The sequence below is a fragment of the Mastomys coucha genome, unplaced genomic scaffold, assembly GCF_008632895.1.
Source record: "Mastomys coucha isolate ucsf_1 unplaced genomic scaffold, UCSF_Mcou_1 pScaffold22, whole genome shotgun sequence".
NCBI lineage: Eukaryota > Metazoa > Chordata > Mammalia > Rodentia > Muridae > Mastomys > Mastomys coucha.
The window spans coordinates 118,384,406-118,402,815 of record NW_022196905.1 but is presented as its reverse complement, the minus strand read 5'-3'; the positions used below and the strand labels follow the sequence as shown (position 1 = coordinate 118,402,815).

Below are 18,410 nucleotides of genomic sequence, written 5' to 3'. Positions count from 1 at the left end.
AAAAAAGTCAGTCAAACAAACAAAAAAACAAAGAAGAAAGGAGTTGGAGATCTGAAGAGCACTTTGACATCAAACCTGGAGATCCAGAGTCTAGAGTTTGCCCAGCTGGTTTTTGGTCTTGTTTGGTCCAGAATTTCCTTATTATGATGTTTTGGAATGGTAATGTATATCCTATGATATCTGAGGTATGTGATTTGCTTTTTAATTTTGACTTTATAGGGAAATACAGTTAAGTGATTAAATGAATCTAAGAAAAGACTTTGAACTTTAAACTTTTAACATTGTTGAGACTGCTATAGACTATGGAGACTTTGAAGTTGGACTAAATATATTTTGTATTATGCTATGTTTAGGTATGACCCCCATAGACTCATATGTTTGAACAAGCCTATGGGGGCCAGGGAGTGGAATGTAATGGTTTGAATATGCTTGGCTCAGGGGGTGGCACTATTAGGACATCTGGCCTTGTTGGAGTAGGTGTGGCCTTGTTGGAGGAACTGTGTCACTGTGGGTGTGGGCTTTGAGACCCTTATCCTAGCCACGTGGGAGACAGTCTTCTCCTGTTTGTCTTTGGAACAAGATGCAGAACTCTCAGCTCCTCCTGCACCATGCCTGTCTGGACGCTGCCATGCTCCTACCTTGATGATAATGGACTGAACCTCTGAACCTGTAAGCCAGCCCCAAATAAATGGTGTCTTTTATAACAGATGAGACAGAGACAAGCGGGGCGGGGGTAATACTGTGGGGTGGGCTACTGAAACCTAGAGGCAGGAAAAGTGCAGCCAAGACCCCAACCAGAACAGGCTGAGCACGGGAGAGCGCATGCACCAGACTCCCTTTGTTCCTGAGTCCAGCCTCTGAGTCTGGGGATGGAGTGGAGTGAGAAGACGCTGGGCATCCTGAGGCTTGTGAGATGAGCCTGAGCCATGGAGCTGCCGCGTCCTGCGATGGGGTCTGGAGGCCCAGGTGAAAGGAACTGTAGGCCTTCCCATGAGCCGTGAGGCAGGGGCATCTTTGGGTATGGGTAGTCACGAAATGGCACACCTATACAAACAGAAGGCTGCTGTGCACACAGGCAGACACTCACCGTCTCAGGGTCTTCCAGGGACTCATCCAGCTCTGCATAGGTCACAATGGTGTACCCTTTGCAGGCCCTCCACAGCATTCTTTCAAATGCTTCGACTTTGCCTTGCTGAATCAGGCCAGAAACGAATCTGTGAGACAGTGAAGACCCCCAGCATTAGAGGACTGAGCAGACCCCCGCCTCCTGCAGGCCAAGAGACTGGTGTGAGAGCCATCGAGCAACAAGATACTCGTGTGCTGGGCAAAGGATGGCGGAAGCTGCCTCTCCCTTGGCCAGCTGAGTGAGGGGAAGCCAGCTGCTGTGCACTTTACACTGACTCAGGGTATGAAGACCCTATAAACGATAGTGTGGAAGAGGACGAGCTCCAGACGTCAGCAAGGTGAGGGGATGGGAAGAGGCCACCATGGCCATGACTTCCTGCCTGCTCAGGGCGCTGCTCCTTAAGCCAGTGGTGGCCGGGAAAGTAAAGGACCCTCCACAGTCACTTGCTCACAGACACGGGGAAGTCGGCCCTGAGGACACACAGCCACAGCATAGAAGTCAGCCAGGATTTGGTATTAGTTTGTATCACTTCCAAACACTAACAAAAAAAAAGTGCCAACAAAAACCCTGTTTTAAGAAATAAAAACTGGCCCTGAGCTGACAGCACTCCCAGCTGCCTGAGAACATGGCAAGTCTCTCCAAAGGAGCACGTCTTTCTACCAATCCTCATTGCGCGCCCAGGAACTCGGGGATATGAAACAACTTCTATAGCTGGAGAAGTGATTCCATTACAGAGCACTTGCCCAGAACTTGCCAGGCTCTGGTTTCAATCTCAAGAAACATAGAAAAGAAAAGGAGGGCTGGCAAGACACTTAACGAGTAGGGATGGCTGATCTATGCCCAACCTTACATAGTGGAAAAAGAACTGACTGGGGATAGCTCTCCTCTACACGCATACCAGAGTATGCACGCATCAACCCCCAAACATACACACTAGATAAGAAAGATAAAAAAGCAGGAGATGGCTCAGCAGTTAAGAGCACTAGGTGTTCTTCCAGAGGGCCTGGGTTCGACTCCCAGTATCCTTGAGGTAGCTAACAATGGGTTGTAACTTTAGTTCCAGGGTCTGCTGACCTCTGTGAGTCTCAGGCACACTCATGGTATCCATATATACAAACAAGCAAAACAACATATACATAATCCTTTTTAAAAGTAAAAGTAAAAAAAAAAAAAATCATAAATTTTAAAAAGTAAGTAAAATTTAAAACAAAAGGTCACAAATTACACAAGGAAATAGATTCTCATTGGGTCACTGGGTCACGGGGTCGGGAAAGCAGAAGGAACAAACAGCAGAGCCAGGTGTGGTGACAGGCACCTGCCATCTCTGCACCTGGGAGGCTGAAGCAGGAGGATCAGAAGCTCGAGGTCATCCTCAGCTACGTTGTGAGTTTGTGGCCAGCCTGGGCTACATGGCACCTTGTCTCAGAGAAGAAGAAAAAAAAGGCTGAGGACAAACAACAAAGGAAACAAAAGGAACTGAGGGCAGGTGCAGCCACTGGAAGCATCACTCAACACCAGACCCAGTGAGCGGCAAGGGTACACGCTGCTGAGCCTGAGCTTAACTCCCAGAAGCCACGGGGCAAAAGAGCACTGACTCCTACCATCTGTCCTCTGACTTCTGGGAACTCGAGTAAATGAATGTAGGGAAAAATAAAAAACAAGACACAAAAACCAACCATAAGCCCAGAAAGGGCCCCTGTTTCCACCACAGGACTCGGTGCTTCAAAGACCAATTATGTTGGGCTCATAGGGTCAACACTGGGGAACATAGATGTAGCTTCTCTCCAACTCAATATACCACGAGAAGAAATCCCTTCAGCTTTCAGCTACATCAATACTGTGTGATTAAGTCCAATGCACAGGAGCCCAGTGTTCTCTGAGAGACAGTCACTATGGGCCAATCGCCGTCTGTAAATGGCTCATTCACCCACTCTATGGCCCATGTCTCCTATTCTACAGGAAGGGCTTGGCGCTCACTGTCACCTACCCCAGCTTGGCGCCCAGCCGCTGCATGCAGCTGTAGTCCAACAGAGAGTCGTTCTCTAAGGCGGGAAACTCTTCATAAGTGGGTTCAAACTGGAAAGACATAGAAGCAGGCACTCTGTTAACAGACTCTCCCCTCACAACAAGCTTCCCGACAAGCCCAGAGAGGTACTGTACAACCAGGAACAGACAGCAACTGAGACAGGTAAACTGCCCCAGAAGGAAAGTCACATTGCCATGCTTGACAGGTGAATGGCTCGAGATGCTCACATGAGAGTGGTCGTACGTGAGGCTGCACCTCAGCTCAGGAAACAACGGCTGTATCTATCTAGGGTTGCAACTACAGCAAGCAGCAAGCGAGAGCCAACACAGAGGGATGAGCTCTATTCTATGCAGTTAGTTCAGTGTGGAGCAGGCTGGGAGGCTACAACTGAGATGCTAATGCTCTGAGCACATGGTGATGCTGGAGCATGCACACAAACATCCCAGCCCACCGAGCCTGGGTGACACCAGCATGAACCAGTCTTCACTTGTGAGGAGGTTCTTCCAGCCCTCTCTACTCACGGTCTTTTAGAAAAACAAAGATTTTCCTTCTTCATAACCATAAAATATTTTGCTTGGGGCTGGAGAGATGGCACAGTGGCTAAGAGCACTTGTTGCTCTTTCGGAGGTTCTGGATTCAACTCCCAGGACCACATGGCTCGCTGTTCCTGTCTATTAACTCCAGTTCTAGGGTATCATATGCCCTCTTGTGCCCTCTTTGGGCACTGTACACACTTGGTTCACAGACATATATGTAGGCAAAACACCCATACACACAAAATAATAAAATACAATAGAGGCCAGAAAGATGGGTTAGGAATGCAGACTGCTTTTCCAGAGGACCTGGGTTCAATTCCCGGCAGCCACATGGCAGCTCACAATCATCTATAACTCTCATATGTAGTGTACAGGTATATATGAAGGGAAAACACTAATACACATAAAATAAAAACATTAAATAGTTTTCAAAAAATTAAAGACAAAACAAACCATCTGGCAGGAAGTGGTGTCCCTGCTGAAAGCAGCGGCCCAGGAAGAAGCTCATGACCCAACCTAAAGCAAAGCAGAGGCGGAGGCAGAGCACAGCAGCCCCCGCCTGTAATCCCAGCACTCCTCCAATTTCAGCCTGGGCTATCAGTGAGACCTGGTTTCAAAAAATGTAAATTTTAGCAGGGCCTGAGAGATAGCTCAGTTGGCTGGGTGCTTGTCTAGTGTGACAAAGCCAGCTTTGATTCTAGGGCTGGAGAGGCAGAGGCACAAGGACCAGAAGTCTAAAGTCAAGCTGCATAGAGTCCAGGGCCAGCCAGTTACATAAGAAAGGCTGTCTGGAGAGTAATAATAGAGGCCACAAATGTAAATGAACTGACAACAAAACCCACAGGCAGGGGTGGTGGACCCTCGCAGTATGCCTTCTGCTGACACCTACCTCCACATTCCGTTTGAGGAAGGTCTTTGTGACCCTCAGCATGTGGGTATACTCCACCAATTCAAGCAGGTTCTTCCTCAGCTTCTCCTTGTTCTTGGTGACTTCTCTGAGCTCCACCTCGAGCTTCTGCAGCTGTTCCTAAAATGACACAGCTGCTGGGGAGCGCAGAGCTTAGTCTGACAACACCCCCACAACCCCAAAGTTGAAGTTACCCAGGCTTGAAAAAGCCACAGTGCCTGGCAATGAGCCAGAAAGCAAATGTGCTGCAGGGTGTGAGAACAGGTCAGGACTGCAAGGTTACCAGCTCATTTAGCTCATGGTGTGAACCACACCACCCACTGCCAAACATTTGCAGACTGCAGTGACCCCAGCTCCTGCAGGACACACAAGGGCTCCCACCCCAGTCCCAGCTATTGCTGACTGTTCATCCCACACACTCCATCTATATTTCCTTTTCTTTGTAATGGAAACAATCTAAGATCAGCTTTTCAGAACACGTTCTCCTCTCTTCAGCTTAAGAGAGTCTCCACTTGGTCCCACCAGACATCTAAGGATATAAGCACTTGAGAAAAGCTTCAGTGGTCACAATCAACTGTCCTTATCCTTCATACCACTGACAGACTTTGTAAAACAAACCACTGAGCCAATGCAAACTCATTCAAAACCACCCGTCCTGTTCCTCCTTACTGTGCTCTCTGCATCATCAAAGCTATCAAAGTCACTGCTGCCTATAATTACATCATAACCAGGCACTGTCCATAGTTCCACCATAACCAGGCCACCCAGCCGGACCAAAGGACTGCCACTGCTGTTGGGAAGATACCATGCTTGACATGAGTTCACACACCAAGTGGCTGGCTACTTCCTCTCAGACAGAGCAGCTGACCACAGAAGGGCCTCAGCAATATGATTATTAAGGACCACCATATTTCTTCTGAGTGCCAACCCCAACAAGAAGTCTAGAAGGGCCAGTGTGCTAGTGCAGGCCTTTAATCCCACCACACAGAACCAGAGGCAAACAGAGCTCCACCTCTGTGAGTTCAAGGCCAACCTGTTCCAAGCTAGCCAGTGTTGCATACTAAGACCTTGTCTCAAAAAAAAGTCTGGAGTCTGGAGTCTCGGACAACACTCTGTTCGCAGGCAAGGTGGGATGATGGCACCTGTCTTAGTCAGGGTTTCTATTCCTGCACAAACATCATGACCAAGAAGCAAGTTGGGGAGGAAAGGGTTTATTGGGCTTACTTCCACATGGCTGTTTAAATCACCAAAGGAAGTCAGGACTGGAACTCAAGCAGGTCAGGAAGCAGGAGCTGATGCAGAGGCCATGGAGGGATGCTCCTTACTGGCTTGCTTCTCCTGGCTTGCTCAGCCTGCTCTCTTATAGAACCCAAGACCTCCAGCCCAGGGATGGCACCACCCACAAGGGGCAATTGAGAAAATGCCCCACAGCTGGACCTCATGGAGGCACTTCCCCAACTGAAGCTCCCTTCTGTGATGACTCCAGCCTGGGTCAAGCTGACACACAAAGCAGCCAGCACAGCACCATACCCTCCATCCGCAACATGCTGACCTCCTGCTGGGAGCTTGGGGTGGGAAGGACATGAAGGCATAGGTCTACAGCCCTCAGCACTGGAGCAGGGCCAGCTGTGCTAGCATGGGTAATCCCAGAGTGAGCACCCTGAAACCTCCCAGGTCACAACAGAAACTACTTTCTCCTGAGGCTCCCTCCAATAGCAGTCCACTTCAGTCAGACAAAACTGAGTTATAGTTCACTGAGGGTTTGCTACCCCACTGTTCCTTCTGTCAGGCCACAGCTCAGGGAAGAGAAGCATCAAGCACTGTGAAGGTGACATGGTAACCCTGGAACTTTTGCTGACAGCGTCTTCAGGAGCAAGTTACCTGCATTTCTAGAATATGTTTAAGAGGTGGTGCAGGAGGACTGGACTCTCCCTCAGGCAGGGGAATATCAGCTCTGGTGATTTCCTGCACCAGGTACACTGTGAAAACAAGACAGAGTCAGACAGTCTCACTGTGACCCTGGCAGTGCCAAACTGCTGTGTGCACAGATCCCGCCTGCCCCTGATACCTCCTGCATATACTGGCTAGAGCTACCCAGTTTCTTTCATAACTAAAACCCAGGCTAAAACAAGTTTTGGGTACCTCCGCCTGTGGAAGGCACTGAAGGTACAGACCTGTAGGTACAGACTTGTACCCCACCAGAGGCAGTGAGCTGGCGTTCCCCACAGAGGTCCTCAGTCACAGCAGAGCCAGGCTCCTGGCAAGGCACCAGGCAGTGCTTTGCTCTTTTAGGAGCCTCATTCTACAAAAGTGATCTGTCCACAGTGATGATGTCACTCAAGCACGGGAGCTATTAATATGCAAATAACATTAGGGCTGGAAGCAGTGAGAAGTGGTACGTGCCTTCAATCCCATCAATCCCAACGCTTGAGAGGCAGAGACAAGTGGATCTCTTAGTTCCAGGCCAGCCAGGGCTACACAGAGAAACACTCTTGAAAAACAAAAAATAAAATCTGATAAATAAATACTAGGGCTGGAGAGGTGGTTCAGAGCACTGCTCCTGCCGAGGACCCAGTTCCCAGCATCCACATGAGGCGGCTCACAGATGGACCTCATGTGGACCATAACAATTCCAGAAGATCTGATGTCCTCTTCTGGCTTCGTTGGGCACAACATGTATACACATGTAGCCACACACTGATACACAATTTAAAATAATAAATCTTTCATATTTTGTTAATTTAAAATCCTTAACTAAAAGGTCAAGAGTTGCCTAGAGAAATGGCTCAGCACTTAACAGCACTGAGTGCTCTTCAGAGGACCTAAGTTCAATCCCCAGCTTCCACACTGTGACTCCACTTCTAGGAGACACAACACATCTCTGTTCTCCAGGGGTTTATCTGCACTCATATACACATACAGACAGACAAACATATGCACACACATAATTAAAAGCAATAAAAATAAATCTTAAAAAAAAAAGGCCAGGTGTTGCTGCTCAGGCCTGTCGTCTGTCGTCCCATTTCATGGGAGAAAAGGGCAGGAGGATCAGGAGTGTAAGGTCTGCCTCAGCTACATACTGTGCTTGAGTTCAGTCTGGCTACCTGAGACCTTGACCACCCCACTCCAGGCCCCCTCTCAAAAAAAAAAAAAAAAAAAAAGAAATCTCTAAGTGAAGGGGAGTTCCTCGATGAGGATCTATTGGCAACGGAAGACAACTAGCACAGGCAGGCTGTCTTCTTGTGGGGGCTCTGGCCACCTGCCAGTGTCCTAGTGGGTGCCCCGTAGCCACGAACACATGGGTGGCACTAGGTGGACGAGGTAGGTTACTAAAGAAAAACAGGACAGGAAGTTGGGAGGGGGAAGTGTTTGGAGGGACGGGGGGAGTGTGTGTGCAGCTGGAGGAAGACAGCGGGGATAAATAGGATCAAGATCCCCTGTATATGTGTACAAAATTTCAAAGAATTAAAAAAAAAACACTAGTTAAAAACAATACTTAAGATAGGATTAATAATCAGAAATCATTCTAAGGGGCTCAGTGGTTAAGAGTACTGGCTGCTGTTCCAGAGGTCCCGAGTTCAATTCCCAGCAATCACATGGTGGCTCACAGCCTCTCCTGGTACACAGGTAGGTAGGTGTACATGTAGCTGGGGCACTCATACACATAAAATAAATAAATACATCTTCAAAAAAATCATTCTAAAAGTCAAGGCTCTCTTACACCCAAACTACTTTAAGGTAAATCTTACAGATTTTAGAGATGAAGGAAATCCCATGCATGAGCTACTGGATTGTAAAAGTGAAGCAGAAAGCACTAAGGAAGCCCTGCAAAAACACCAAGTGTTATCAAGCCAGCTGTCAGCCATTTCCTGCCTTCCTTGTTCCTAAATAACAGCTTAAGTTGAGTGACGAATACTAACATGGATACAAGGTTCTTAACTTACAAAAACTATACAAGATGGCCTGAATAAGTCATGACACATGGATACCATGAAATACTACTCAGCTGCCATCAAAAATGATAAGCCTATGATTGTAAAGAACAGGGATCAACTCCCCGCCCCCACACACCACCCCCTTTTCTTTCTTTCTTCTCCCCACCTCAGACAGGGCTTCTCTCTGTAGCCCTGTCCTGAAACTTGGGCTATAGACCACGCCAGCCTTAAACTCAAAGATCTGCCTGCCTCTGCCTCCCAAGTGCTGGGATCAAAGGTGTGTGCCACCACCACCTGGCTTCTTCCCTCTCTTCTCTTCATCTATATTTTCTGAAAGAAACAGATATGCTTATATTAAGATAAAAGGTATTTAAATTAAAATGGAAGACAAACTTACCCAATATTCGTTCTAGTTCTTCACATCTCTTTACCTCACCAACAAATTTTCTTTGAAAAGAACTTACATTTTGGTTGAGCTGAGAAAAGAAAGAAAATTTTGTTTTAAGTTCCTAAAATTTTAAATTTGCTTTTATTTATCTAATTACTTAAACCATTTTGGTAGGGAGATCAAATGCAGGTCTAGTTAAATTAAAATTTTATTTTTAGTTACTTAATCCTTTTAAAGTTTGCTAGTGCTGGGTCACATTCTGCCACTGAGCTAAGGTAAAATGTGTTGGAAGGAAATGATCACTGCCAGAGGTGTGAGGGGCACACACTGTTACTGGCCGCTCAACAGAAGTTTCTAGGCAGCAAGCTGGCAACTGCTACCAGAAAAGCCTGAAAAATAGCCCTTGGCTCAGAAATAACCCATGGAAAACACTTAATTTAAAGAAAAATCATGAATATGGATATGAAACTTGTAAGAACAGCAACCTCAGAGACAGAGAAAGTCTACACCAAAAAAAAAAAAATCAAATAATAGGAAACTGGTGGGAGTGGAAGTCATAGGTGAAAGCCGGCCCAGCACGCAGGAGCCACATAAAACTGGGAGTGGTGGCACACACCTATGATTTCAGCACTTGGAGGGGGGTGAGGAGGATCATAAGTTCAAGGTCATATCCAACTACAATTGGGGTTCAAAGCCCTGCCTCGCAATAAAGCAAGCAGGTATTAGAAAAGTTAGCATGCCAACTTCTTCCCTAGATAACACACGCAGTCATTACTGTATTCCTAACAATAGCAGCAGTGTCCCACTTTTTATTCGTTTGTTTTTCAAGACAGGATTTCTCTGTGAAACCCTGGCTAATCTGGAACTTGATCTGTAGGCCGGGCCTCAGAGAGCCCCCTGCCTCTGTCTCCTGAGTGCTGGGACGAAAGGCGCGCGCCACCATGCTCGGCTAGTATCCAACTTTTCTACGAATCGTTTATAAGGATGGGCACTTAGGGTACAGGCTGCATCTGGATTGAGGCAACATTTGCTCTGGGCTCCATGACAAGAGGAGGTGTGAAACTGCTGACATGGCAGAGCAGCAGCCGCTCACAAAGCCTCGGTGCTGGTTCGGGAATCTCAGCTTCTTTTAAAGCTTTAGCCAGAAAACCAAAACTGGGGTTTCACTTCTCGATTGCGATCTCATGCCCTCTCACTTCTAGGGGGTCACTCTTATCCAGATGACTCCACCAGTGTCACTTCTGTGGAACTGACGATGGGAACCAGGAGCCGCGAAGGAGCACTCCCTGCAGCTCAGCTCGGCTTGCCAGTTTCCTTTATGTGGTGCTCTTAACCCCACAGCAGGATCTTTTGTGAAGAGGTGTACTCCTGCCTCAGCAGCAGCAGCAACTTAGACAGTCACTGCTTTTCTGTCGTGTGGATTACAAGTGTTAGGTTTTTGGGGGGGCTGGGGGGGAGTCCATTTAAGGATGCACTCACCCTAACTCAAAGCTAATGGTATAAAAGTACATTTCAACAGACCCCTTTGTTTTTAAGGTTATTTCTGTGTTATGTGTGTGTGTGTGTGTGTCTGTCTGTCTGTCCGCTGAGGTGTGCACACATAAGTGTAGCTGCTTGGGGAAGTCAAAGGAGTTGAAATTATAGGCCACTGTAAACTGTGGGCCCTGGGAACTGAACTCATGTCCTCGACAAGAGCAGCAAGTGCTCTCTATTGCTGAGACGTCTCTCTGTATAGCCCAGGCCAGCCCGGACTTCATCCTCTAGCCTCAGCCTCCAGAGTGTTGCAGTACTACACCCAGCTCCAGGCAGTGGAAAGAGAGCCCGTTGCACTCGGCCTTTCCTGCCCCAGGACCCAAAGGGCCAAGAAAAAAAGCTGTCCTCAGAGTAGAGAGGGAATGAGCCCACCTGTCCTTTCAGGGCCACAACTTCTCTCTTTCCAGGTCTTCCCACTACAGTCGCTACGGAAATCCCTCAGCTGCCCCACCCCTTCCAAGGGTGAGGAGCAGAAAGGCCTGAGTAAGCCGAAAATGGGCAGTGATCCTGCCCCATGAGTGAGCTCGGGACCCGACAAGAGCTTTAACACGGATGCCTGAGCCAACAGGTGCCTACACCCAGCACCCCTGAACACTCAGCAAGCAAAACACTTTTGTTTTATTTTCCTCTTGGACAGAGCAGCCAGCGCTTTCTCTCCGGCCGACTCCCGGCTTGAAACTCTCCTGGGTCCACCCTGGATCTCGTGTAACGGCATTCAGTAAAACCTGAGGCTCTGAGGGGTGCTTGCTTGTTCAGCCCCTGAGATGGGAGCACGATAATGTCTTGGCTTGAGTCCCGACAGGATGGAACAAACAGACCTGATATAAAAGCCCGCTTCCTTTGCCACTGTAGCCTGGATCTTTCTGGTGCTGCCCCAAAGCACCACACCCTACCTGTCAGAAATGAAGATCCAAGGGCTGAAGTCCAAGTGGCTCCGGGACCTAAGAAGGGCACTGTACCTTGCCTGTTCCTTCACCTGTCATTTAGGAGTCTCCCATGACAGTGCAAGGATCATCTACATCAGATCTTGGGTAGAAAAGCGCCTTCTTGAGAGTAAGGACCCGATCCATCAGAAAGATACAGGGAAATGGCCAGGAGCCCACACTGGTGGGGGTTCAGTGCCATTAGTAGGTATCATGGCCTGTTCGGCAGCCTTTCTGCACTGTTCTCTATAGCACGTATCACTGTAGCTCATGATCCGTGCCTCCCCGTTGTCCCTCAAGACTGTGAGCCCCTATGGCACAGGGACTTCATCTGCCTCGCTCATTGAGTCCCCAAGGCCAGAAGTCACTCAATAAAAGCTTTTTGTATTTATCCAACAATTGTTTATTAATGCCAATAAATGCCAGGGCCCGTGCCCCTGGTGGAAAATGCGGAAAGGAACAAGTTGGACAAGGTCCTGACCCTTAAAGGTTGGCAGGGCACAGAGGCTGAACACAAGCCAATGGCTGCGTTCACAAGTGTGTTATTATAGTTGCAGAGACAGCCTCCATTCCACACCTACTGACTGTGGCCCAGGTTCTTGTCACTTGCCAACCATGCCGGCACATCATTACACAGGAGTTAAAAAATTCAAAAGCTCTCTATGGACTCACAACCTGTCGGACTACCTCATCCCTCTTCCTGCCTCTCTTATCCCATCGACTACTGACTGCTCAGAGAGGTCCCTTCTTAGTCACCCAGGAAAACTACCTCTTGGGAACCTCCTCCTCCACATCTTCCCACTGCCAGCTCCTGTTCCATCCGGATCTAAGCTCAAATACCTCCTTGGAGGGAATCTCCCTTGACTACCTTGCAAAGCCATCTCCAGAGATCGTCTTTCTCCCTGACAGCTCCTGTCCCATCAGGGTCTCGGCTCAGAGACCATCTCCTCAGAGGGGCCCTCCGTGGCTACCCCGCAAAGCAACCTCCCTGCCGGAGTCCCCGCGGTGCCAGCCTGCTTTGGCGGCGCCCAGCCCAGGACCTCACAGGCCCGCAGGCCGCGGGACACTCACGTCTCGGAACTGCACCAGGCCCTTCTCGCCCAGCGCGCTCAGACACTCGTAGGCTGTGCCCGATTGCAGGAAGAGCTGCGCCAGGCACATGCTCTCACTGCGGAAGAGAGAGCCCATGGCGGCGCCGCCTCGCTCAGCCTCCACGGCCCGCGCACCCGCACCATGGGGCTCCCCTCCGCTGCCACCGCTCAGCAGCCGCCACAGCCACCCGCCACGTCCCGCCCACCGCCGCAGCCGGTTCCGGTTCCGCCCCGGGGAACCGCCCACCACAGAATGACCAATGAACGGCCGGAATCGTGGCAGTCCGTCAGTACGGATCAGCCAATCGGTGCATAGGAGGCAGGGTTCCCTAACTGGGTGACCCCTGCGCGGCTTTTAGAGTTTGTTGTTTCAGTAGTTCGTTGGGTATTGGTAGATAACCAAACTGGTCTGAAGTTTCACAATCCTCCTGCCTCAGCTTTCCCAGGACCAGGATTGTAGACTTGCCCCCACTACGGCCAGCTACTTTTGAAGATGTTTTTGTTTTATTCGAAACAGAGTTTATGTAGCTCTGGATGTCGTTATGTAGATCTGCCTGCCTTTACCTCCCAAGTGCTGGGGTTAAAGGCGTGCACCACCACGTCTGGCACATCTTGAAGTCTTCTCTTTCAACTCCTCTCCCTTCCCCTCCCCTCCCTCCCCAGCTTCCCCTCCCCTCCTCTCTTTTCTCTCATCTCCCCTCTTCTTCCCTCTCTTCTCCCCTCCCTTTTCTGACAGGGTCTCATTATGTAGCCTTGGCTGTTCTGGACTTTGCCATGTAGACCAGGCTGACCTCGAACTCATCGAGATCATCCTGCCTCCACCTCATTATGCTGAAATTAAAGGTGTGCACCATCATGCCCCGCAGGCTTATTTCTTCTTAAATTTTCTTTATTTTTGAGGATTTCATACATGTATACAAACAAATTATGATCATATTCAGCCCGTTTCTCTATCCAACCCCCTCAATATTCCAAAACGTTCCCCTCTCAATTTCATGTCCCCTTTTGTGATAATCCCCTAAATCCAATTAATGCTGTTCGTGTGTGCATGGGTGTGGGGCCATGCACCAGAGGATGAGAAATCTACTTACCTATTTACTTCTTTTCTTTCTTTCATTCATTCATTCATTCATTCATTCATTTCTGAGATAGGGTCCCATGTATGTCAGGCCGGCCTCAATAAGCTGAGGATGATTTTGAACTCTAGATCCTTCTTCATCTAACCCATTATGCCTCCTCCAGTGCTAGGATTACAGGCAAGATGACCACATCAGGTCTATGTTGTGCTGCAGATGGAACCCAGGACTTCATACATGCTAGGCAAGTATTCTCAATAACTTAGGCTTTTTTTTTTTTTTTAATGAGTCCTGGGGTACAGAGATAGCTCAGGAGTTAAGAACATTTACAGCTCCTGGCAGTAAGCTTTAGGGTTCCCAAGACCCAGTCAGGTGCTGCACAACCACCTGTAACTGCAATTTCAGAAAACCCAATGCCGCCTTCTGACCTTGATAGGCTTCTGCACATATATACACTCAAGCACAGAAATAAATCTTTTCTAGAGATTTTTATTTTAAAGTGTGTGTGCTGAGCAGTGGTGGTGCACACCTTTAATCCCAGCACTTAGGAGGCAGAGGCAGGCGGATTTCTGAGTTCCAGGCCAGCCTGGTCTACAGAGTGAGTTCCAGGACAGCCAGGGATACACAGAGAAACCATGTCTCGAAAACAAACAAACAAAACAAAACAAAAAAAAAACAACAATAAAGTGTGTGTATGTTGTAGAAGACGGAAGATTTAAACACCCCCCCTCCCATGAGCTAGAATTAAGAGTGATCTGCCTGACATGGGAACCAAACTCAGGTCCTCTAAAAGGAGAAGATGTGTTCCTAACCACTGAGCCATCTCTCCAGTCTATTGGGGGTTGGGAGGAGTCTCTTAACCTTATTTTGGGTGCTGTTAAGTTCTGTTTCAAGAGCCTTAGTTTGTAAGTACTAAGTACACGATACTTAGTACCTTAGTGAAGATTCAGAGGGTACAGCCATCATCCTTGCTCTGAAAACATACTATTAACCCACAAGATACTGGTTCAGTTGCAGCTAGCCACCACCAGCTGCCTTTGTCACAGTGGATTTGCCAGCCTGGGGGGGTGCACTCTGTGGAACTAGGCTGTAAGTGGTGCAGTGTGTGGCCTCTGCAACCCCTCAGCCACACTGCTAGCCTCCAGCAGTAATGAGACCTCTGCACTAGCATACACTCTGACGTGTGCTTAGAAGCTCTGGCTTCTTGTACTGCATTCCAAATAAAATCCAATCCCCTCACCATCACAGAGGAGAACGCCCCTGGCTCCTTTCACTGGGCCACACCCCTTCCCTGCTTTTTCCTGGCTTACACACTTGAACTCTGGAGTCCTTCAGTTTAAAATACTGGCCCTCTGGACCTTCTCAAAGCTGACTCCTTTATATCTCAGCTCAAATGACTGTCAACATGGCACAATATCACCTGAGACGAGGGAGTCTCAACTGAGGGATGACACAGATCGGACTGCCAGGTAGCCATGGCTATGGCGAATTATCTTGATTGCTGATTGATGGGGAAAGTCCAGACCAGTATAGACAGTGTCACTGCTGGATAGGTGATCCGGGGCAGTTTAAGAAAGCTGGTTGAGATAGGCGGTGGTGGCACGCCTTTAATCCCAACACTTGGGAGGCAGAGGCAGGCAGATTTCTGAGTTCAAGGCCAACCTGATCTACAGAGTGAGTTCCAGGACAGCCAGGGCTACACAGAGAAACCCCGTCTCGAAAAGACCAAACAAACAAACAAACAAAAAAAAAAGAAAGCAAGCTGGCTGAGACATTGTGGCACACGGTTTTAAACTCAGCACTCAGAAGGGAGAGGAGGTGGATCTCTGTGTGTTCGAGGCTGGGCTGGTCTACATAGTGAGAAATACAGCATTTAATACTATAGAACTGCTGAGTTGGCTCATGGGTAAAGGCACTGTCTACACAGCATGACAACCTGCCTTTCTTCCCTGAATACGAAAGGCAGAAGGAGAAAACTGACTCCCAGAGCTTGTCCTCAATGTACCTGTATCACTCAAACACACATAAAAATAATAATAATAATAATAATAATAATAATAATAATAATAATAATAATAATAATAATAAATTCAATTTTAGTTTAAAAGCCTTTATAAAGCATTTTCTAACCCTTTCTCTGGAATATGTGACCGTAATCAATCTTTTCTTCATGCATACTTGCTTGCATCAAGTCTGGTCAAAAATAAAGCTCCTGTGATTAGAAATTCGTGCTGGGCTTAAGTCTCTGACATTTAGGACACCCTCAGTTCCCCTGAAGCCAGATAGAATGGAGAATGATCATTGTGAAGCACTGTGAACATCTAGATATTTGACTCAAATTCACTTAACACTAAGAGTTTCTACAAAAATAGACATTTTGTTTATTAAAAGTATTTCAGAGATGCCAGGCATGGTGGACTGTGCCTTTAATCCAGCACTCCAGAGGCAGAGACAGGCAGATCTCTGTGAGCTCAGAAGCAAGCTGGGACTACACAGAGAGATCCTGTCTCAAACAAACAGGCTTCAGAGAGGCACACAAGCCTATGGGGAGCCACTGAGTGGATGCTCTGAGTCTCGAGGGAGATGCACAGGCCTATGGGGAGCCACTGAGTGGATGCTCTGAGTCTCCAGGGAGGCGCACAGGCCTATGGGGAGCCACTGAGTGGATGCTCTGAGTCTTCAGAGAGGCACACAGGCCCATGGGGAGCCACTGAGTGGATGCTCTGAGTCTCCAGAGAGGCACACAGGCCCATGGGGAGCCACTGAGTGGATGCTCTGAGTCTCCAGAGAGGCACACAGGCCCATGGGGAGCCACTGAGTGGATGCTCTGAGTCTCCAGAGAGGCACACAGGCCCATGGGGAGCCACTGAGTGGATGCTCTGAGTCTCCAGGGAGGCACACAGGCCTATGGGGAGCCACTGAGTGGATGCTCTGAGTCTCCAGGGAGGCACACAGGCCTATGGGGAGCCACTGAGTGGATGCTCTGATCCTCCAGGGAGGCACACAGGCCTATGGGGAGCCACTGAGTGGATGCTCTGAGTCTTCGAGAAAACTTAATGGTAGGTTGGAGCTGAGTACCAGGCTTTGCACATCCCAACCCAAGGGTGCCTGAGGAGTATAGCCAACATGAGGAGTGTCAGCAGCATCAGGCCTTTGGCCACACACTGAGACCGGGGCTCCCCTGAAAGACAGCAAATGGCAGTTGTTAAAGAGCATGAAGGTCCTTGTGGCGGCAGATCAGCAGGGAAGCCAGGAATGTTGAGCACACAGGATTATGCTCTCAAAGGAAAGGACACACAACCCGCTCTTCCATCCAGAAGGCTAGGAATGGGGGTTACTATTGGGCCTGGCCATATCAAGACCCTACAACCAGTACTGGAGGTGGCTAATAGTCTAAATGACCTTATGTATGTAATCTGTATTGCCAAGGGCTCCCACAGGCTCTCACAACCAGGACAGGAGATGGCTAACAGCCCAAATGACCAATTCACTACCTATATGGCTGAGACCACGGCAGATCCTTCCATAGGCTCTTGAGCTAACACAGGTAGTCTACTCTAGACCCCTTCTTGGAAGCAGGGACATTACTCTGAGTTGTGTTTTAATTTTAATTATGCCTCCTTGTGTACTGGGGATTGGATTATACCAGGAAACTTTCCCCCAAATTGTACTGTGTTTAAATATGCCAGCAATAACTCTCCTGACATCAGACTTCTGAAGTTTGACCCAGCCTGGATGGCTAAGTCAGGCTGAACTGAGTTTTCATTCATTCTGATTTCTTGGTGGCTTGTTTCCCTTGCCGGCTGTGACACTTGCAGGGGACAACCCCTGTCCTAACAACTGAGTCATTCCCAGTCTTGGCTTGGAAGGTAATAACTTAGTGATTATTAGTGAGAACCATTCATTGTTATCATAATTTCTAAACATCAACACTGGTGTGGTTTCTTCTTTTAAGCCTTTTGTGTTTTAAGTTGTCTGGGACATTTACACATTGACACGTAAAGGGTTTTAACAAGCACAACACACAGAAACCTGGCTTCCCTACCTTGATAATACTGGGTCAGAGGGTACAGAAGTTGGGGCCAACACAGCTCATTCCGGGTACAGTCATACTCTGTGAAGTTGATCTGGAATCTACAAAAATACATGAGAGGGTTATAGGGAGAACAAGAGAGAAGCTGGAAGGGACCTGCACCTGCAAGCCTGTCAGCCATTGGCTTACCTCGTCAGGGGGCGGGGCATCTGTGCAGGGACGTTAATGAACTGAACAGAGGCACTGAGAGGAAGAAGGTCAGCCTCGTCCTCACAGGTGAGCCCACACTGGTACTGCCATGTCACTGTGGAAAACCTAGAAGGGAACAACTGTAAGGTAGTGTGGTCACCAACCACTGAAAGTCTAGGAAGCCAAGTGCTGTATCCACAAGTCTAGACCCAGAATCTACAAGTCCAAGTACCCATCTCTGGCTACCGTGGCCAGCTCCCTCCTCCAGTCCAAGTTCACAGGTTCTCTTAACAAAGATTGCTTGTTTCCAACAATCTAATAAAAATAGCAGCTGACCATATATCGAAGGCTTAACATGCCCACAGCACAGAACTAGGGTGCTTTTTACATATTATGGCAAGGACTCCTCAAAACAGTACTGTGGGAACGGGATGTTACTTAGCGAAAGAGGCCCTGGCTCCATCCCAGCACTCTGAAGTGGGTCTGATGGGAAATCAGCATCCCAACTCCTATTCTGGTAACTCCTCCCCAACTTTCCGTGCTCTCTGTTCAGTGGGTCAGAAACACCAGCCTGAATCCAGAGCCTGCCTGCCAGAGCTGCTGATAGTTGTGGCCACAGTGAATGACTCCAGAAGGAACACATGACC

General features: G+C 48.4%; 2 protein-coding genes across 4 annotated transcripts in view; both read right to left on the bottom strand.

Annotated features, from left to right (window-relative positions):
* The window catches only part of Atp6v0a2 (ATPase H+ transporting V0 subunit a2), a 28,132-nt gene extending 15,478 nt beyond the window's left edge, over nt 1-12,654 (bottom strand). The window contains exons 1-6 of the mRNA XM_031337973.1: nt 12,446-12,654; nt 8,928-9,006; nt 6,477-6,574; nt 4,578-4,715; nt 3,114-3,202; nt 1,088-1,214 (exon numbers count right to left, since the gene is read on the bottom strand). Of these exons, the coding sequence (XP_031193833.1) occupies nt 1,088-1,214; nt 3,114-3,202; nt 4,578-4,715; nt 6,477-6,574; nt 8,928-9,006; nt 12,446-12,562 (648 nt within the window). The 5' untranslated portion in view covers nt 12,563-12,654. The remainder of the gene's footprint in view (nt 1-1,087; nt 1,215-3,113; nt 3,203-4,577; nt 4,716-6,476; nt 6,575-8,927; nt 9,007-12,445) is intronic.
* Nucleotides 12,655-15,897: 3,243 nt separating this feature from the next.
* Tctn2 (tectonic family member 2) overlaps nt 15,898-18,410 on the bottom strand; it is a 33,869-nt gene continuing 31,356 nt past the window's right edge. For all 3 annotated transcript variants that reach the window (XM_031337968.1, XM_031337966.1, XM_031337967.1), the window contains 3 exons: nt 17,764-17,889; nt 17,587-17,675; nt 15,898-16,722 (listed from right to left, as the gene is read on the bottom strand). In XM_031337968.1, the coding sequence (XP_031193828.1) occupies nt 16,595-16,722; nt 17,587-17,675; nt 17,764-17,889 (343 nt within the window). In that variant the 3' untranslated portion in view covers nt 15,898-16,594. The remainder of the gene's footprint in view (nt 16,723-17,586; nt 17,676-17,763; nt 17,890-18,410) is intronic.